This window comes from Schistosoma haematobium, chromosome 4 (assembly GCF_000699445.3).
Source record: "Schistosoma haematobium chromosome 4, whole genome shotgun sequence".
Classification (NCBI taxonomy): Eukaryota; Metazoa; Platyhelminthes; class Trematoda; order Strigeidida; family Schistosomatidae; genus Schistosoma; species Schistosoma haematobium.
In genome coordinates, this window is record NC_067199.1 from 21,674,961 (window position 1) to 21,697,949 (window position 22,989).

The following is a 22,989-nucleotide window of genomic DNA, read 5'->3' on the forward strand; positions in this document are numbered from 1 at the left end:
GAATACAACAAAATTAGTAAACTAAAAGTGGGAACAAACAATTGAATTACAGGTTAGTGTGGAGATATAAATTTGAAAAGTACTATCGCGGTTATGTTTAAGAGAAATAACTCATTTAACAAAAAACTAGATTAGTTGAGGTCTTACTAACATTGTGTCATCTGAGTTGTATCACTAGTTGTTATGAAGATTGTGACTTAATCCAGTTACATAAATAGGTAATTGGTTACATAGTTTTCAGTATGCAATGTACTCATAACTAAATTTGCTAATTTCTCACATTTTTCTTCAGTAGTTTTATTTGCATATTTGACCAAAATATTTCCAACTTCCTAACCTATTTAGCTGCTTTTTAATGAAAAATAATGTTTTGAGTTTTTATTGTGTTACTATCATTATTATTCATTGACTTAAGGTGGTCAACTACTAACGTCTGTTACCAAGTGAAACCAACCTACATAATATCCTATGAAATTTCAATGTTATATACACTGAATGTCAATCTTAAACAATATACTACATACCATTTGCAATTTGTTTTGAGATTAAGAGGTAATGATATAGTGGACCGAAAAGTATAAGTACAAAAATATTTATAAAGTTACTCAAAACGAATGTGCATAAACAAGTCAACTGTATTAATAAAGTCAAAATATGATACTAGAACAAAAAGGCCGTTCAGTGACTCCATATTTTCAATGGTTTTTTAACTTAGATCTGTTCGTAATCTTAAAGATATCTCCACAACTCCATACTGATAATTATCACGTGCACACTAGTGACTAGCTTCAAGAGAAGATTTCCAGAGTCCTAGTAGGAGACCATTGCCTAAGGAGTTCGATATGCAATAGCAATACAGCGGGTTACTTATTAAATTTCTAGCATCCGCGTGTTCATAAAGTCTGGATGTAATTTCTCAGTTATGGTACGGGATTGTCAAACACGAGGAATTCGATTTGACTGAGATGTTAGGATATATAATTTACCAGAATATTGTTGAGGAGGAAATTGTTTGAAAAATGTGTAACAATTATATTAGAAACCTGATTATGTAACAGTAACAGAGGAGAGAACGAGAGTGCGTAATGAAACAAGTGTATGATCATACGGTAATCTATATAGTCATCAAAATAACAAGGACAGTTTTATACCGACATAAATAACGTTTTTTGGTCGATATTAGCAATTGGACAACTTAATGAAGTTACAAAAAATGTGAGTAACCACAAAAATTTTATAAGTGAGGTTAATACTACTTATCTTTATAAGTATGGTGTTGTGGAGATTGTTCAGTCTCACTGAAATCAGTAAAGTTAACCATCTTTTCTCAGCTATATATATATATATATATATATATATATATATATATATATATATATATATATATATATATATATAAGCATGTTGGATAATGGCATGCCATATATGTTAATACACAAACTTATTGTACTTGTATGTTGTTGACCATAGCAAAAAGGGAAAATGTTAATTATATGAATTCCTAACAAAAAGTAACGATGGTATATAACTATGTAGTCAACACATACACACTTATTGATGAGATAACATTAATTACTGAATGTTAGTCAAAAATATGCACACAGACTAATAAATATGCTGGTCTAGCTAAAACCAGTTCGTGATTTCAACTTTGAAAATTCTACTCTCTCAAGAAATCCTCCAATATATATGTTCATTTAATTGAAACAACTTATTGTTGTCACAACCCTGTAAACTCAGGAATACAGCTTCACCCTCAGACCTTAAGTTTTTGTTTCTAGACTTACTATTACTCGGACAACCCTCCTGGGACGGTAGGACCTGAAAAATTTCAGTCAATATAGCTTGATTAGACCATGATGGCATGACAGCGCGATCACCAATTCAAAATAGCAGTTACGATCAGTCCTCGAAGCACTGAATGCGTTTCCAGGAATGACTGAGTGAGCGATATTAAGGTTAAGCTTGCTATGCTTTACAGAGGTGGGGAGTCGATAGGTGTAGTTGTAAATCTTCATTGACTGACGTGGTTAAGACATATGTTTCGTATGCTCAACTATCACTCTGCTCGACGAGCAACTCAATGCTTGCTAGTTCAGATGTCGTTTTGAAGCAGTCTACGAGAAGTCAAACCGTTAAGTGGACAATCATCTTTCATATATTCGAATGAATTTTAAGTTTTCGGGAGAAGCTGTACTGCTGAGTGTACAGGGTTGTGACAACAATAAGTTATTTCTCTAATGAACAGCATCTGCATCGATGCTGCCTCCTCACAGCAGAGGGACAAGTTTCGGAATCCCCGACTCTGAAAATATCTCACCCAATGGATTACTGTCTTCTTCAATAGATCACTTCGAAGTGCAATGCTAACACATAGAAAACTGTCACAAAACGTCTATGTAGCCTGTGTCCAAAATGTCTCTTTAGCTCTAACGTCAGGCTCTCAGGTTGCCAAAACTACCACTGGTTTAGTTTCCCTTTCAGGTACCCCTTAAAGAAATATTTTTCCACGGTCTGGGTAACTGAGAAATAACAATTTCCTTCATACCTCTAACAGTATGCAACATCGCCTCGTTCTTAATAAAACCCTATCTTTATCACCAAATATTACTTTTACTTCTATTATCAACTTTCATTATGATGGTGAACAGATGAATTGACAGTTATACAAAGAAGTAAATAATTAATCAATAAAATGTACAAAATATTTGTATTTATTTATTGTTCCACCACTTCTAGTTGTACAGTTAGATTTTCCGGCGACATGATTTTTAATTTAAGCTTTCTGTATGTCAGAAGAAAAAGGCTGCTTGTCTGTCTTGGTGCTGCCTTCCTGCTCACTATCGAGGAAAGCCAGTTTAAGTCTGTCTATAGAGGCTTTCTATCTGTGCTTATGAAGTATTTTTCGGCGCTCTCTGTCACTATAAGGTCCTTCATACGTTGGTTTTAGTAGGTTTTTATGGCATCGACTAATAAAAAAGAATCTACTCGTATTTAATTGTTTGTTAACCTGCTCGCAACGATAACTGTACAGATTAAATGAAATTTCTAAAAGCATGACTTATAGAAAACATTGTTTGCGACATAAGTTCAAGTTGACCTTCTCTGCAATCGTTGTCTCATATTGATTATCAATATCTGTACTTTATCTATTAAACTTACGCTTTATGAACTGTTACATCCTTGATATGTCTACCCACTAATATGCAGAAGATAACTTGTCTCAATTTAGGTTTAGACCTTGACATGATAAGCTTACTGGTTCAACCTTGAGGCTAGAATCGCATGAGTTCGAAGTTAGACTAACTGCCTTGAGTAGAGAGACGAAAACTGCTCTCTCGGTTGATTGGCTGACAAGCTAGAGAGAGATAGAGATAGGAGACGAGTCAACTGAAACTACTTGATTTATTCCTAATTCCGACTCACACTCCGATCCAAATTAGCACAAAAAGATGCATGAATAAATAGATAATTAACATGACCACAATGTACAAACAATTCGAAAAATACTGTCCTGTTTATAACTGGGGATTAGGGTAGAAAAATAGAGTAGCCAAAGTTACATTTAAATCACAATAACTTTGTGATTAAAAAGGGTTTGTCAGTGAATCATACATCAAAAGAAAGATTATGGTTTTCAGAATAAACTACGGACAAAATTAAATGTTAGTTTTACAAGGTTTGAATTGATTGATATAATGTCCCTCAAAATAGCTTCCGCTGCTTGTCAAAGCTTTTTTTTCTCTGTTCACATCACGAGCCTTTGTTAAGTAACGTTATCTCAAGTCATATGATGCGTAATAATTAGTTAACTAATCATAATCCAACTGATTTATAAAGTACATGTTAATGTAGTAGGCTTAGAGTCACACTCTTCGTAAATGTTCTAGCGATACTTCCCGGCTACTCAAATCGAAATAGAGGATGCAGGGTCAGAACATACAAACTATATCTTGAAAGTCGATGGATTGACTAGATTTTGCAAAAATGCACTGATTTCTACTTTTTTTAGTGAAATTTATCTAATATTATTGATTCCCTTTCAAGGTCTCTCTGGCCCACCAGGTGCTGGGAAAAGTACATTTATTGAAGCATTTGGTGGTCGCCTTACAGGTAGTAAACCATGGAATCCTGTAATTAATACTTCTTATAAATCTTATGGTAAGCAGCGGTTGACACTAGACGAAGAACATTTCAATCAAGAAATCAGAAAACTTCATCGTGTAGCTGTCTTAGCAATAGATCCTTCTTCACATACAACTGGTGGTAGTCTCTTGGCCGATAAAACTCGAATGCCTGAATTGTCCAGTAATTTGAATGCCTACATACGACCATCCCCTAGTGGTGGAAATTTAGGTGGTGTTGCTCGTGCAACTAGTGAATCCATCCTACTATGTGAAGCTGCAGGATTTGAAACTGTCCTCGTAGAAACTGTTGGTATGTTCGTGTTTGAATTTTGTAGTTTCATATTTCTTGTTTTTTCTTTTAGAATTGTGAATAGATTCAAGATGATGATGATGATTCAAGATAAATCGAAATGTAGGGGTGATATATTGGTTTACATCAATTGAATTTTAAAAGAGATCAGTATGTCTTCAAAGTGAGCTACGTAGTTCCGGTATGTTAATAAATGGAGTGTTCGTCAATGAAAAAATTAATTTACAATGTTTGGTCAAGTTAAACTATGTTTAAAGACAGACAATTTCGTGAAAATTTTTGCATTAATAACTCGATAGCGATGATTGTGATCTCCACGTATTATTCGCCACTGCCATTAGACGTAATTTTCTTCCAATTTCATATGGAATATGTTTGGAAATGAATGAACTAATTTGATGTCATGAGGTTTGAGGCATATATGGGGATTCCTGAACCTAATTTACTTGCTGATTGGAGCTCATAATCACAGTGTATCTTCAGTTTTGAGGGGATTGTTACCCTCTGTGAGATCCGAACTTGCATCACCCAACATTACTTGGAGATGTTTCCACTAAGCTACGACCGATCTGTGGGACTGAATTAGCTCGGCTGATTCGTCATTGAGTAACAGTCCCATTGTAATTTGATCGACAGTCTTCCGTTGGCATCAATGACTAAACATATCATTCTTTATTACAAATAACTAATTTAAAATGTAACTCATGAAAAAAACTTTATGTTATTCATAGTTTAGTTGTATTTATTTTGATTTTCAGTATAATCATTTACAAAGTACTTTCTTAAAAAACAACTGCAGTGCTCCTGATGCGTCAACGTAGTTGTGGTTTTTCGACCGGATGCAGTTCCTTAGAGGGCAGTTCTCCTGTGAATTTTGCTTATATGCTTCATTAGTTAAAATTTAAGATATTATGTTCGTCAGCATCTGTTCCACATAAATAGCTGTCCAGTAATTGCTAGATTTGATCAAGCCTGTAATTCTTGTCACTACGTGATGAAAGTTGTTCTTTTAGGCATATAGTTTTACTTCTGAGTCCTCTCTCCCTCTCGAAATGCTCTCACATGGCCACGCGTATATAGCCTCTGCCAGGGAAGTCCTACTCACTGCCTTCTCGTGGCGGGGGTGTTGTTTACAAAAATGAGAGGACGAAAAATGAATGTCCGGCGCTTTAACCGGATTCCAAACCAATGGTGCACACGGGCTCCAGTATCCTGCGGGAACAAAAGGCGTATGAACCAATTGTTGGTCACCGGCTTCCATGGGACTGCATCTCCTTACGATGCTCCACTGCCTTGTGGATCAGACCTTCACGTCGAAGGCTCGGGGAATGGCCCCCTAAGAAAACCACCTGCTTCGGTTTTGGCACCCGGGCAGTATCACAGCCATCACACATATCGAATGAGATTTGTGTGGCGCATATGTATTTGGTGCCTTCTTGTACCAATATCTATGTGTTAAAATAAAATAAAATATGCAGCCTAATATCTGTAATGAATTCTATCGTATGGCATCTCTACAACTGAATCCTAATTGAAAATTCCCTTTAGAAATTTATATCTTCATAAAATTCGGAAATTTTTACGTACATCGCCTAATTGTTTGAACATAATTTGTCCCCTTATGATTCCAGGTGTTGGACAGTTAGAGTTCGCTGCTGCAGATATGGTTGATATGTTTGTTTTGATTATTCCTCCTGCTGGAGGTGATGAATTACAAGGCATAAAACGAGGGATTGTTGAAGTTGCTGATCTGGTTCTAGTGAATAAAGCAGATGGTGAACTATTGCATCAAGCTCGTCTTATTGCTAAAGAATATTCGAACGCTCTCAAATATATGCGTTGTCGAAGACCTAATTGGATTCCGAAAGTAAACCAGTTACTTTATTTAACTTATAAAATACAAGAATTAAAAATAGGAAGTAATTTAGATTCACTAAATATTTCAAAGTCTTGACCCGTGCGAAATAATTAGCATCCACTCTATAGCGGTTGGTCATTAGTTGGGATTCAGTGATCTGAATATTTAACTCATTAATCCTAATATGCTCAACGGCATTTCATTACAAGAATTAAGTCATTAAATTGTAAACACTAAATTTTCACTACTTGACGACAGACAGTTGCTTGTTTTATCGAAGCAAATTTTTTTAAAATATGAAGCAGTGCATTTCTCTTTTCATGAATCTTGATTTAAAAAATCTGTGTTCGTAAAAAAACGACTATTCTCTGTCAGAAGTTATTTATTCAAACAAGTAATCACTGTTTTTAAATTGCCGAATACATTTAATTATCTGTATAGTCTTGAATATTTACGAAAAAAATACATCTCAATATTGGTACTTGTACATGAATCACCTGAATACCATAATATCCTAACGGCTCAACAGTTAAATCTTTAGTAGTTCTACACTAATTTACTGTTATTTATATTACATAAAATGTTTTCATTTTTAGGATATTTCAAGAAATTCATTGTTATTTGTAAACCTTGTAGGAGTAGGCTGAAAGAAGGCTAAGGGCGGCCAAACCATGGCATTAGTCCATGAAATCATTAACAAATATACTGAGCCATGTTAATAGGTTCAGACTACCTGGTTGGGGTCCATTTCATTATCGTCACCAGTGTTTCCAGACTTTTAATGACGTGGCTCAAAATCGCTTTCCTAAAGTCCTGAGCTTCTTAATTCCTCATAATTGTTTTCATCTCACTAATCTATATCTTCTTCAATTGCGTCTTCGATGCCTAATCTCTATCATCACTGATACTGTAAATACATCTGCTACTGTGGGAGTTGGCCTGACATTTTCGTTTCGGTGTGCCAAATGGGGTGTGGCAAGTTTGATCGATATACACACGTTCTAGGTTCTACGTTGCAACTGATTGACCGATAAACCCTGTGAAACATGTTTATTCATTCAGCAGTTTTGTTATATACTTGAAGTTTAAAGTTGATTTATGATCAAATAGGTTTGAAAATAATGAAATTCGAAAAACATAACATAAAATTCTATCTGTTAATTCGATCAGCTACAACGTAAGACCAGGCACATATATACATCTGTTAATTCGTCTTACAGTATTCTTATTCTAATAAGTGATAAAGAATTAACTGTTCGTATCACTGATCTGAGAAAAGAACTGAAGCGTAAGGATTGTTCGACATTAAGTCGGTTTTCACCACTAACTAGTATTATCTAGATAAGTACTTGTTACCAGGAAGTATTGAAAAAATGCTTTACCTTCGTTTAGAACTTCTTAGTGGTATACACCACTAATTTCATGCTTGATTGTACCCAGGAATTCCAGGTATCTCTGTGAGTGTGATACTTTTTTGATAAATGAGTTAAAAATCTAATGGTCTGCATTTCCAGCACCCAATACCATATGTGGTGTAAGTTTCACTTTCAAAATATTATACCGATATTACCGATTAGTGTTGTATTTATGTGCACTACTGAGAAATAATCTCGAAATAGAACTTAACTGTAAAGTAACTTTCTGATTTTTAAATGATTTCTTTGTTGATATTAGCCACGTTTAAAACTAACTTCAAATCTATTTTATCTTCAGTAACTATTAATATAAGTTAACTGAATAATAATTCTTCACAATTGTTTTTTTTTCATACTTGTATAAAACCAAATAAGGTACAACTTGTATCCAGTCTAACAGGTGATGGACTTATTGAATTTTGGTCTACAGCTTTTAAATTTCACCAATCACTAATTAAATCAGGTGAATTACAGAGAATACGAAAAGAACAATTGAGAGTGAGTTAATTCAATTAAATTTAGGTTTTCAACGTTTTTTTTTCGATATTATTTTCTGCTCCGTTTTTTCTTTACCTTAATTAGTTCATGTAACTCACCAACTTCAAATCAGTGTACTTATCACCGAGGTACAATTTAAATATGAAACTTAATACTCTTGTAGTGACTGGTGCAATGTCATGTTCACATAGTCTATTCTAGCTTCTGGAATAACCAATTTATCCATTCTTCTCAAGCTACATTTTTCCCTTGTTGATTATTTGCTTATCAACCTTGAGTGTTTTTATGTAAGCGTGTGTGCATTTCTTATCTTATTCATCACATGTCAGTGGCTTATTTTTGTTTGACTATAAATATCGATTCACGCTTGGTTGAATGGAGTTGGCTCACATACCTACTCCTATCCGTTTTGCTTCTCTCTCATCTTCGCTTCATTTTCTTGGTTGTCTGTTCAGATCAAAGATTGTATGAAATACACGTATTCGAAATACATTCTCGTATTCGACTTATATAATTCCGTTATTCACCGACGTGATTTAAGTCGATCGTTATATACGAGGATCGGCGACATGTAATTTTAATAACAGTCATTTATACGATCGAACTGGAGTCATATATATGACCACTAAACTCCTACTACCTGGTCTCATTAATCATACTGAATTAAAGTATTTGAACCTGCAGTCTCCTTATTAGAATTTTCAGGTTGGAAATACCACTCATTTATCTACCAATTTGCACATAAATAATCTTAAATTGGTTAAATGATATTATTTTATTGCCAGTTTTTTATAACTTACTACAGAATCGTCTTAAATCATTCTAGTTAATTCAATGAAGTATACTGTTGACTTATTGTATATACATTGATATTATTTTTTTCTCCAACAAAAATATCATTTCGTGATAGGAGAGTATCACCAAATACTTAATTAAAGTATCTTGAAATGAATAAATTGATACTGATAAGTTTGATAAACGATTGCTTGATCCGACATCATAGGCGCATTTAATAACCATCAGGCTACATATACACAACTTGAACACAAGAGAAAAGGCGCAAAGTGCAAAATGAACGCTTTACTCCGAGGTTGATTGATACACAGCAAAACGAGAGGCTGCTGGAAATTTCTGGAACCGTACTAAATATAGTAGCAGTATAGGCTAATGTCCAGTTAGGGACGTGACTTCAATCTCTAGATGTCTGTCTAATACTGATTGGATAAAACTTTGGGGAGGAGAGGCTCTTATGGGCTTTTCTGAGGAATACTTTGGAACTACTCAAAATTAACTTTGAAAATTTATAGTTTATTTGCTGATTTAAATTTCTTTCGAACTTCTGTATTTAATGTATGCTAAAAAAACTTCCGATTTGACACCATCGAATTTCTTTATTTGTTTATTTACCAATCATAATTCTTATGTTTGTCGTAAACATTATTAGGTTTGTTGACTCATTTTTCATTTTAGAAATGGATAAAATTTATCAAGTAAAATAGCTTAATTGTTATGACTTTCGATAAGCTGAGACTCAATGGTCTGGGGAATAGTTTATAATTGTATATGTAAGAAATTACTATTTACAGTTGTGAACCAATTTAATCATATATCTTTGATAAACCAGCTATTGGAGATAATGTTTTTGTGAACTTATATTCAATTCAAATCATTATTTGATTTAGAATAGATGGATTGGGTTTTGCAGTAGAATCTAGGATATGCGTTTCATCTTATTTGGGACTCATCAGCCGGATGTTCAATCACAATGTTGATGTTCGCGCCGGAATTCCACCGTTACCCTTAACGAATCTATTTTAGATTATTTATTTATTTCAACACATAAATATTGGTACAAGAGGGCACCAATTATATATGCGCCACACCATATTTGTGTGTGTGTGGACTGTGATACTGCCCAGGTGCCCAGACCGAAGCAGGTTGTTATCTTAGGGGGCCACACCCGGAGTTTTTGACCTAAAGGTCTGATCCACAAGGCAGTGGAGCATTGTGAGGAGATGCAGTCCCATGGTAGCCAGTGACCAACGGTTGGTTCATACGCCATTTGTTCCCGCAGGATACTGGAGCCCATGTGCACCATTGGTTTGGAATCCGGTTAAAGCTCCGGACATTCGCTTTTCGTCCTTTCATTTTCGTAGACAACACCCCCGCCACGATAAGTCAGTGAGTAGGACTTCCCTGGCAGAGGCTGTATACGTGTGGCTGTGTGAGAGCATTTCTAGCATAGCATAGCTCGAAATGCTATTTTAAATAACTTATGAAATATTGGCTATATCAAGATAGTCTGCATAGTATGCGTATATCCCAGCAAGGATTGGTCAAATTTTCAATCCTTATTATCAACATCGGAATAGACTATAAACCCTTACTACTAACGTTTAATTTTTATTATAAATGACTGCAAATAGGAACTCAATCTGCTTAAAAAGATATATGGTAAAAGTACACTGTGCGATTGTTTGGTGCTGATTGCATTTGAAAGTGAAACCTAACCCTCTAAATGATCAGTTCGGTTGTTTTGTAACCAAAGTTCTGCTAGTGTCCAAATATTTTGTGATTGAAGCTTCTAGAATGATATATTGCAAGTAGTTGCTTGGATATCCAATAATAAGGACAACAGTATGGAATTCGAACCCATACTATATTATTAATTTGACAGTTCGAAATCTTTTTCTGCCAAATAATACTAAATAGTTGTAAAGAAGAACATGTTTTTGCCCACTAGTTGGATTTTATTTTATATAATCCGATTACTGGACTAGCATATGTATATAAAGTAGATAAACGAATCCTTTAAACTATTATCGAATAAAATAAACTAATTCACTGGGTGATTGGATATGAGGCGCACCCTTATTGTGAGAATTAGTGTTGCTATCTGCTTGTCCAAACCAACGTACACACAGTGGGGATTCTAATCTGAGAATTAGTGTTCGAAAGTCGTACTTTTTAACCACTAAACCTATAAACTGTGTGGTATAAAATCTTTGATTTTTAATTCCTACGTTAATTAGCCTGTGCTTATTTCAAATAAATCAGGGCTACTTACATAGTGTGTTGTTAACTACTCAGTTAATCAGTTGTCAATGAAAATTATGTGGTTATTCTCCGCTATATCAGAATGCTTGAACATCTGTTATATTTGGTCGTCGTTGATTGCTGTGCCGGAAAAACGCTGATCACTTATACTCGGAACGAGAGACCTCTGCAATTCCCACGATGCGAAAGTAAGAACACAAAGACTGGTATAAGTGAAGATTTATTAGCCCCAAAACACTACGACGATGATGATACAAATAATAATGAATCACAATAGTCTAAAATACACTGGTTTATATATTGATGGTACACCCATTTTGATTAATAATTAGGATTAAATCACATACTCAGTTATAACAAATCACTTACTTAGCATAGATCATGTCAACTGAATACAAGAACATCGTATATTATACAGAAAATATCATACTGGGAAAACAAATCAAATACTTCACTGAATGATCCTCACGTTGAATCAAAACGGATGTAATGTTGAGTAAAACTCATAATGAGTAATTCAATCAATAATTGACTTTTCTTTCTATCATATCAACATCACTGTGAAAGCTATAAGTAAGTGTGAGTTCATTGTCAGTGATAGATTATTTGCATCCTATTAATGAATACCTTAGGAAAGAAAAAAATTTGCTCAGATAAATTAGCATATTTAAGCCGCACAAGACTACAGATAAGTGGGACAGTGTTCTCGTTAACGTTTTTGATGTTCCAATAATGGTGTTTTATCCATCATTTCCGTAATTTTTCCTCTTTATTTAGTAGGTGAGTGATATGTATTGTAGCATAATTTTCATTGAAAATTCCATTTCATTTCTCTAGACTTATGCACACTTTAACCCATACACAAATATAGCGAAATCTAGATCTTGTAATGAAATCGGCGGCAAGGATTTCGCATTAAAATAGAAAAATGACTAAGAAATTCAAACACAACACGTATATTGAACACTAAAAAACGTCGCCGGTAATCCGACATTATATTGTTTCTCTATATTTTCTTACATTAGATATGGATGTGGACATTTGTTAAAGAGGAGGTTTGGCGTAGATTTAAAAACAGTCCACTTATTCTAGAGAAACAAAAAGAAATCGAAACATTACTATTCAACCGAGAAATCGCTCCTGGTATAGCCGCTGAATTATTACTTGATATTGATCATAGAAAATCATAATACGCATATTGCACATACCTATTTATTGTATATTACTAAATCTATAATCACAGAAATTCTGGACTTTTTCTTTCAAATTAATCTCAAAGAAAGTTACTTTTAGTTGGTCTTCTCTACAATTGCATTTTAACCCTATGTTCATTGTTATTATTCATCTTAAAGATTGTCTCAGGTAATTATTTTTATTTATTTCGTCAGATTTGGCGACTTTTTTCTTTTAATTTTCACTTTTCAAGTACTTCTTCATTAGATATAGAATATAAGGAAAATTTAATTGGTCAATTCATTTGTAAATCACACTTGAAATATCTTCAAATTTTGTTTCCACAGTTTTTTTTTCTGAATTAAATAGATGTGTTTATGTGTTATGTGCAAAACTCAGCTGACCAGTCAAATGGATGGTGTTATGACTAGACGCTATTTTTATTTTCACTCTTCAACAAAACGAGTATAAGTTGGTGTTATTGGATTGATCAGTTGCAAAGTTATAATTATTACATTGTCAACCTTCATATAAGTGATAAAAATAAGACATACAATACCATTTATCTTAAACTCAGAGTTTAGAAATTGGTTAACCTGGTCTCGTTAAATAAATGATATCCTAGACGATCGAGTACTATCGTGAATTGATTGGTATTAGCCTCGTACATCATAAGATCCTGGCTCAGCCGTCTAAAGAGTAAGGGTTCGCGCGCGAGACTGAAGGTACCGGATTCGATCCTCGATGGTGAAGTCGTAGATGCACATCAGTAAGATGTCCAATACAAGGACGAAACGGGCATCCAGTGGTTTCATGTTCTTGATGTTTGTCTAGTTTAGATCGGCGTATGATCTTAAACATATCCTAGATTGTAGATGTGCTACTTTTTGAGTGTACTTCAAAGATCGTGAATGTTAATTATTTTTAGTTACTTTTGACGTGTTTCATCCATACTCCTTATAGTTATCAAATTAACAAACCTGTATAACTCACTTCTATTTGACAACTGAATCCATGAGTCGATTTAAACTAGATCACCAAGGAAAACCTGGAAACATTGGATGGCTGTTTCATCCTAATGTGGGACTCAGCAGTGCGCACCCACTTCCATTTATTATTTACATTCTTATTTCCCTTTGACGTGGGTTCAGATTTTGACTAGCTTTTATTACATCTATTAGTGAAGCAACAATTCCTCACTCTATTATGGACTGCTGTGTGTAAGAGATAACTATAAATACGACTGCATAGCTCCAGTAATTGACGTCATTGGAAAGGAAATTCTCTTCACTCAAACTGTCTTTATTCTCTTTATTGGTATAATCTTGCGCTGGAACTTTTTTCACTGTTTGTTAAACCTTTTTCAACTGGCAAGTTGTATTGTTTGTACTACCCCGTGATACACTGTCATCAATTTGGCAATCACCTCTTGTGAATAAGAATATATGACAAAAATGTAAGAATCTTGTAGTAAAACCCAGCAAATTGCAACAATGTCTGCATGTTGATGAAAGCTGTAAGCTCAGCGACTATCCCACAGACATTTACAAGCTGTTTTAAGCTAAAACAATAAACAAAATGCGGTTTGTAAGGTTTCCGACAGTCATGTGTTTTTCGTATGACCCACATGGTGACTGAGTACGCGTATATTATAAGTCTGTAATAACCTACAAACACGTGACCAGTTTTACACATTTAATACGAAAAAACCTCGTCATTAGCTGTTTAGGTTTGCTGGAAAGAAAGCTGTGGTAAATTTGTTCCGAAATAACTTTTTTCACCCATCATACGGTCTCAGTGGTTGATTAGAGACTTCCGTTACGGACCAATTGTGATTGGGGTGCCAAAAATTAGACAGAAATTACTGAGAACCTGTTATTTAGTGTATTGACACTTTTCTATGTCACCAGAGCATTGAACTCAATGAATTCAAAGAGCCTACCTGCTTGGTGAAAACCCAATTTTTCACACCACAATGTGATATTGAGTAGGCTAGCGATTGACTGTCGTATGCAGTAGGCTTGTTAGAGGACTCGTAATTAGTTGAAGTATGACCAGAAGAAAGTCGTAACAACTACAATCAACCTAGCAGTTGTACATATCCAATATAATTACCAATCAACCTAACTTAACACAATCAACATAGTCCGAATAATTAGACTAAAAATAGTATTACCCGGCATAGAACTACTTCAACACCTTGTTTGTGCTGAACTTAAAAATGAACTACATCGATATTTTGAATGTACTGCGACAAAGCATATGGATAATTGATAAATACATAACTGACAAGGTTATTTACTCAATATACACTACGAACATCTGTAAATATCCATAACTAATGGATACATTTTTCAAATCAGACTATCAATCTCTCCACTGTTGATTAAGTAATTTTACTTTTGAGATGTTCATGAAGAACAAGGATTTATAAAAAATGAGAGTTATATTTCACACCAGTAGCTTCAATAGAAGTAACTTGAGCCCATAAAGAACGTGTATGCCACCTGCTGATAAGATCATTAAGCTCTGAATTATCATAATCTACCCCTAGAATAAATCCAAGTACACAACCCCCGAAACCTGCTCCAGTGACTTTCGCTGGAATACCAACTAGTTTTAATTCTTCAATAATTTCGTTTGAAACAGAATGTGACACTCCCAATTCTTCAAGCAAATGTTGATTTCTAACGATATGACGAGTAAGAGATCGACTAATTTCACAGTTATCTTTCTGATTCAAAATATCAATTACTTCGTCCACGATGATACCTATTTCTTTGAAAATAGAATTTACACACGTTTTATCTTCCTTCCACTTATCATAAACCTTCCGTACAGCGAGAGATGTGGAACGAGTAATGTTAGTATTGACTATGAGTAATTTGACAGTATCGAAATTTGAAATGTTAATTTCCTGAAATAAAGGAAGTTGGTCTTTCCGAAAAACTATAGTACCTCCATATGTGCATATTGTACTATCTAATCCTGAAGATTTTCCATGAATGATGCATTCAGCGTCTCTAGCCAAAGAAGATATTAATTTACGTTGAATCTTATCAATGTCCCAAACTTGTACAAGTGGATAATTGTTAGTTAATAACAGAATGGTAGCAGTAGCAGCGACTGAAAATGCACCTGATGATCCTAGGCCACATCCACTAGGCATATCTGACTGAATTTCTATACATATGGCATTTTTTCCATTAAACATTGGGAATTGTTGATTGCTACACTCATCGCTTCGTAGTTGTGTAGCACGAATAAACAGATATACTATGACACATGTGCTAACAATGATAGGTGAATCATGAAGAGAGTCATGATAAGCACAATCAAAAAGATCTGACACTAATTTCCATGCGTAATCCATAACAGATTCTTTATTTGAAATAGAATGAAGCATTTTGATTGGAATATGAATGCTATTTTCTGATAAATCTTTAAAATCTATAATAATATCTTCACAAGCTTCATTCTTAATGGTAACTGTAAAATAACACCGTAAGTCAATTGTAGCAGCGATAGCTGGATAACCGTATACAACAGCATGCTCACCAAATAATATAGCTTTCGCAGGAGCAGACACAACAAACTTCTTCATAAATGATTGGAGTTTATGTTATCTTGTTGGCAAATAATTCACAATAAATCTTGCTCATGTAAAACTAGTATCCTAGGAAGAAAATAAGCGATGCTTACAGCGAATTAGGATAAAAAACAATGCACACGAAAAAAACTCGCTTCAAAGCAGGAGTGACTTAAAATAATAGAGTTTTAAGAAGCTATTCAGTATGTTGAAAAAACAATGAACTGTCAAGAAGTTATAAACAGCAACAAAGTGGATACCATATGAAACCTCATTATATATTGTTTACTGGTGGAGCGAAGGCTTTGTGGTTAAACATATTTTGCCTTCAGCCACTGCGTAACCAGATTGGACTCCGCACCAACTACTTCGGTTTGGGCGACCAGGTAGTATCACTAATCATTGCATTCACAGTGTTGTTTGGAGCCAGGTACGTGGTAAATGGGTTAATAATAGTCCAAACTTGGTGTTCGGTCAATGGTCTTAAAGTAATAGCTTTCCGAGAAGTGGTAACTGACAACGTAAGATTATCATAACTTAGTTGTTGAAAAGTATTAAATTACCTATCAAGAACTATAGAAACTAAAGAATAGAACAATTTGACTACTTTTCCAACTCATAAATACGATATATTAAAAACAATACACATTTAAATAGCTGGAAAATATCATTCGATTTGGGGTCACACTTTTGTATAAAGGCTAGTGATACTGCCCGGTCATTAAAATCAATTTAAGTGGAGTGTAATTTGGACCTAAAACCTACCTCTTATATGAACTAGTGTCAGAAACAAAAACCTGTTACACACTACTTAGCCGTACAATATGTATAATATAGGGAACTTTTGTTAGCGACTTCAGTTACAAAAAGTATTCCTTTCTTAAGAAAGCCAAAATAACTCAATAGAAACTTACTATGCTCGCTTACAAACTGATAGGAATAGATCTTACCATCCACACGTAAGTAAAATATACTGCTTTGGATTTGTGAGCTGGACAATTAACTAAAATATTAGCTATACTATATCCTGGTTGTTAATTACAAGGAAAATCACGAAAAACAATAGAAAGGATATAAAATTAAGTGTTATAAAGGTTGTTATGACCTCTGGAATCGACACGAAAACAATAGAACAACTAGTAGCTAAACTACAGAAAATAAACTTACGATTTAGATATGGGCGAACATAAGGTACCCAAAATTTGATTTAAAAAACTACTGTATTATACACGTTATTTATTGTGAAAGTAATGTCAAGAAATTCACTTTCAAATATCCATATGTAACAGCAGTCATCAGAAAGTTAAAGCAATAAAAGTGTATAATATCAGCTGACATAACCAATATGGATCCGAAACTCCAAGCTAATCTTAGCTAGCCAAAACACTACGATTTAATATAGAACATTAAATCTCCCAAAAGCCAGAAAATTGTCGGACCTTTACTATAAATGCAATGTAACTAGATTAGCTTTACACCGAGAAGATTGAAGTAGCCAATTGAATCTAACTTAAGGTGTTAGAAGCGTTCGATTAGTTGATGGTGTACGATTGCGTGTATCAGGGATTTTGTTAACATCTTCAATAGATTAGTTGACCGATAAATGAGGAGTTAAGTTATGTGTTCTAGTCTTGGTGTGCAATGACTCAAAAGCTGAAAACAGTTCTAGTTAGCTAGTAGAGATACTTTAACCATACCATAAAAGCAACAAATCACATTTGGAACAACATATATAAGCGAACAATATTGTTTTCGATTAGATCCTCATCAGGCTTTACTCTAATATACAGTAATATTTATATGCATATACGAAATTATTAAACCAATCAAGGTGGTTTATAATTTCGTTTATTAATTTCGTATGTGCATATAAATATTACTGTATATTAGAGTAAAGCCTGATGAGGATCTAATCGAAAACAATATTGTTCGCTTATATATGTTGTTCTAAATTTACAATATGGGAATATTTCAAATCACATTTGATAAATTTTAAAGATACACAGAAATCAAAACAACAGACTTTTGAAAACGCATTAGCTCAGCTCGAGGAAAGTTTCGTGTGACACATGAGGTTATTCCTATACAAGAATAAGAGGCTAACGCGAGGTTTGAAATTTTTTGATCTTTTTTCTTACTTTAGAAACGAAATCCAGACAAAACACTCAGAGATATACAATTAAATGAACGATCATCTAAACCTATTTGGAATCGTTAGTGTATGAGCCTACGATGAATACTTTTCCACTGTGCATAAAATCATTTCAAAAAACATTTTGCACTGTAATATGCTTCTCTTCTATTCCAAAGATTTATCTTGTGGATAAGCTGGACTAAGACTTTATTGGATTCCGACAAATGTTATGAAAATCTTATATAAGAATTATAACCGTCTAGTGAAATTTATTCAGCTCTTGAAAAATATGAGTCCTAGTATTGTACATGACACATTCACTTCCTGTTATCGACTTATTTGAAAATTATCAGTGTAAAGTTGTGGAGAATCTTAGTTTTTAATTGAGGTCATGAACCGATCAATGTCAGACCACCATTGAAAACCTAGAAGCTCCTCAGCAGTGAGCATCCACGATTCCGCAAGCGGGAACCAAACCCAGGATCTTCGGTCTCGAAAACCACCATTTTTTGTTTTCTTTGGTTCAGAATAAGACCAGAACGGTATGAATGTGAAACTACACAAAGGTATACTCAAAGTATATAATGTATTATTCAGCTGACGTACTCGATGCCCATACAACAATAGAAATAACAAAATTCCTCTAAATACAGAAAATTCATAACACGTTTTTGTCATACATCATTACGACTTTCTAAGGTTAATCAAATGCGTCAACTATATACTGAAAACAGTGGACAAATGTTTTATCTTTAGATACTTCATTAAGTACAACTGCCAATCCATCGGTAGAAAATTGTCTTTATAATCAACTGTATCCAAAACATATTGGGTTTGTACCAGACACAAAAATCCTGACACTCGTCACACCTCACTACTTCAAGTGGTGTTCTTCAGGGTTGTCTGCTTCCTCCACTTCTACTTAACTTTGTCGTAGACATCCTTTTGGCGATAACACTTTTACCGTCTGACTTTTCAATTGGTTTTTTACCAGAAGATTTACATGTTCACTTATAATACACAAATGATATAGTTCTGTTTGGTGAAGACACTGAGAAATTTCAGTTTTCTGACCACCTTAAGCAACAATGCAAGCACGTTTGGAATGCGGTTCTCTACCTCCAAATGTAAAATGTTACTTAAACAATAGTTTGCGTCATCGCCTGAATTGGTGATGAGGAGTGAAGTGGTTGAACAAATCGACCATCTAAATTTTATTGAGTCTCATCAGTAATGACGGTCTAGTATCTGACGAAATCCCAGCACAGATTCAGATGGCTTGATTGGCTTTGACAACTTGCGACACCTGCAGAGTAGGTGAGAAATCCGTGTCCCAAACGAAGAGTGAGTTTACTGCACAGCGACTCACTACATTCTACTTTATGGGTGTGAAACATAGCCATTAAGAATAGAAGATATTCGTGGGTTACTGGTATCTGATCACAGATGTCATTGAAGCATTGCTCGTGTATATCTTTGTCAACTGAGGTGGTTGCGATATTTGATACGCATGGCCCCCATCGCCTACCTAGATGAGAGATGTTTTCTGATGTATGAGTACGCTGGAAGAAAGCTCGAGATTTAAAACCAAAACATGTCGTCAGTCTATGAAGTCACTGACGATTGAACTCAGTCATGTTAATAGGTACGCACTACCTGGTGGGTGTCCGCATCATTACCGTAACCAATCACTAGAGACTTTGAATCACATGATTCAAAATTGTCGTAGGTGCATCCATTCTGTCATCCCTCAAATCTTGGGTTTCTAAATCCCTCATAACATTTCTTGTTTCTATTTCGCCAATTTAGATTCTCTTCTCAAATTGTATCGTCCATGTTACTACCTCTAGTATTCTGGGATTTGGCCTGACATCTCTCAGTGCTTATAAATTAATGACAACTCGAACACGGTGTACATACGTAAAGATGGGTTTAAGGCAAGCGTTAATTTTCACTGCGGTAACTGGCAAACAATACAGGCTTTGTATGGACCAAGAATATTTCTGTCCCGATTATCAGAGCCGATAGTACAATATTACCTGTCAAATGCCCCAACTTCGTCCATTATTTACATCTAATGTAGAAGAATCAGGACGTTTGGGAAGAAAATGAGCCGTAAAACACTGAGGATTCTAATTTTGTTATTAGTGTGCGAAAATTTCGGGTGAATTTAGTGATTGTTTAGGGGGAAATGTTAACTGTGGAAAAACTCAGGTAAATTCCGATCAAAAAATCCTAGATCTAAGAAAACTTTCAAACGAATCGCATACCAGGATGCGTTTTGAGAGTTCTAGTTGCATGTTTCTAAAATTCACTCGAAACTTTCAAAGAAACTGTACCAATTGAAGCAGTTTCGCCCAACTTCAAAGTTAGGAGGTTGAGAGATCACAAAGAACAAATAATATAAGCTTCAAATTATGCTACTTCACTCTGTTATGTTCGGAAGCGCTTCAAAATATCTAAGAACATATGTTTATTAGGAGGGAGTATAAAGAGGAAATAAGACCATACTGCACCAAACTCACAGTAGCCGAAACCGCAACGACCTTGAGAGATCGAAATCGCAACATGATTACTATTTAAATTACTAGTTCATTCTTACCCTTGCATTCTGTCTAGTATGTCTGTATTCCAATCGTCCAAATATGTCGTAAAACACCGATAGTTTTCTAAAGCAGTGTAAACATATTTTACCAGATGTTTACAATAAATTTCACGCAAGCTATTTAAAATTGGTAGTGATATCTTTTCTCGTTCAGTAAGTCACTTGGTTTTCATTGTGTAATATATAAGTCTCAACATTTTGTGTTCAGTGTCACTCAATTTTACAGTTTTAAAAACATTTGTTTCGGAATTTTCTTGGTTTTTTCCACGCCTAAGGGAACCTGTTGTTTTGTTCACTATGTAAGTTCATCTAGCAAATTTAATGGTGTAAACAGAACATCGTTGTGGAAGACTCACATGCTCCTTTCCAGTCAAGGATAGAATGCAATATGTCAATTGCAAAAGTGTTGTCACAACGTGTGCATCAAACATCGGTTGCATATAAAAGGTGTTTCAATCCACTAACACTTCGGTTGTGCAAATCATACTGCTCTGAAAATTGGCTGATGGTTCTTAAGGCAATGTGACTATTGAACACAGCCATAAGGGTGAACTTAGATAAACGGTCAGCACCAGATGATCAGGTGCCAGATCTTAAGGAAGCAACGATGACCATCATGAGTCTGCCTGTAGATCCGAATGAAACCACAAAGGTGGACCCCCATAGTTAAATGGATGTTAAATACACAGATGTAGGCGTGGCATAGCGAAAAAGCGCCTTGAGAGGAAACAAATTCCGGATAGCTCTAAGATATACGACTTGACGTCTTCAGCTGCTGATCCCCATATAATCACAAAGCAGGCTATGAATATGCAAAGAATAGACAGTGTGGATTTGATGAAGACACAAACTAAAGCCAATGATTGGCCCACTATAGTACCCAGGGACTTAGGCGAAAGAATTGAAACCTGAACTGTTGTCAACACATCAGACTGCGAGGACAAGAATAACGTTAGAAGCAAAACCTCAAAACATGTTAAAACGGACCTCGCAGAGACAACATTCGTTTTTACGTAAGTTAGGAGAATCTTCATAAAATGAACCAAAGGTTAGATTTGGAAAGGTTCTCAGCCAGTATTATGTCCTTAATAAGCAACCTAATTTCAGAGACAGTGATAGAATTTGGCAATCACAATTCCACATAATAGGATAAAAGTGAAATCTGAAAGAATGGGGGTAAACCGCCTAATAAAATTTACTTTTGCTTCTATAAAATTAACGCAAACTAACTTGGTGTGGAATACATGTACGTGTGGATATCGACCTAGTCGACAGTGTTACGAGACAATCAACAGAAGTAAAAATAAACGGTTAAAAATATCGAATAACGAAGGGTATTCACATCGAAAAGGCTCGTAGTAAAACGAACATAAAACCACTTTAGATTGTACAGGAGTCTTTTCACGGAACCAACGGAATGCTATAAAAATCTTGTAGCTAACTGAACAAAATAGTTGAGCGAAAAATAGGTGGTGAACACAGAACACACTGGTGTCACAGCCATCTCAGAAACATGGTTAACGACAGAATTGTATGACGGTGAAGCTCCATTGCACTGACTCCAACACCTCTGAACTGTAGAGAAAGGGAAATTATATTAGCTTTAGAATACCATAATCCAGAATGTGTGGTGGAAGACATAACAATAAATTAAAATAACCCAAAATCAAAAAGTTGTCGAAATGTTAGAGAGAAACATAAACAAACTAGTACTTTCAACACAAAACATCGTTCGTATGAACGTATTACCTGTGCACTATATTAGCACTATGTAATTCAGTGCACTTTTCTTACCTAACTGTATAATTAAAATTTCTAAATTGTCACTATTTCTATACACGGATTGTTACAGAAGAACTAGACATTTGACTGATTAAAACCCTTTTATTGTACATCAATAATTTTACTGTGTTTTTGGATGTATCTGTTTTACTTAACCTTTGAACTTGTTTGTTTATATCCTTATTTTCGCACATTTTGGTTTTTCTTTGTCATTGGTTTGGTATTTGAGAGATTTTGCTCCGGGAACCTACAAAATTGAAGATCGACATACCGTACTTCGATAAATAGAGCGAGCAAAAACTTGGACGTGACATACAGTTCTTCAATTTAAATTCTGTGTTCATACCTTGGATTCGTTTGGATATTTTGGGTTCCATTTCCTGGTCCTATTGGTCGATTTGGTTTCGATCATTTCAGATTTGTTTTGGTAAACGATTCTTT

The 22,989-nt window shown here is 34.7% G+C and overlaps 2 protein-coding genes across 2 annotated transcripts; one reads left to right on the top strand and one right to left on the bottom strand.

Annotated features, from left to right (window-relative positions):
* The first annotated feature begins 1,405 nt into the window (after window positions 1–1,405).
* MS3_00007646 (uncharacterized protein) lies at window positions 1,406–14,979 on the top strand. The gene is made up of 3 exons (XM_051215961.1): window positions 1,406–4,437; window positions 4,490–8,208; window positions 12,103–14,979. Exon 2 carries the CDS (start codon window positions 6,059–6,061, stop codon window positions 6,389–6,391), a length of 333 nt encoding a protein of 110 aa, XP_051066506.1. The 5' UTR covers window positions 1,406–4,437; window positions 4,490–6,058; the 3' UTR covers window positions 6,392–8,208; window positions 12,103–14,979.
* On the bottom strand, window positions 11,470–20,718 carry ERG12 (Mevalonate kinase). Its single transcript, XM_051215962.1, has 2 exons — window positions 20,687–20,718; window positions 11,470–16,114 (listed from the first exon to the last, which is right to left on the bottom strand). The coding sequence occupies exon 2, from the start codon at window positions 16,040–16,042 to the stop codon at window positions 14,867–14,869; it is 1,176 nt and encodes a 391-aa protein (XP_051066507.1). The 5' UTR covers window positions 16,043–16,114; window positions 20,687–20,718; the 3' UTR covers window positions 11,470–14,866.
* Between the last annotated feature and the right edge of the window lie 2,271 nt (window positions 20,719–22,989).

Excerpts from the sequence above, each read along its gene's own strand:
- MS3_00007646 (XM_051215961.1), top strand. The coding sequence starts at position 6,059 with ATGATTCCAGGTGTTGGACAGTTAGAGTTCGCTGCTGCAGATATGGTT.
- ERG12 (XM_051215962.1), bottom strand. The coding sequence starts at position 16,042 with ATGAAGAAGTTTGTTGTGTCTGCTCCTGCGAAAGCTATATTATTTGGT.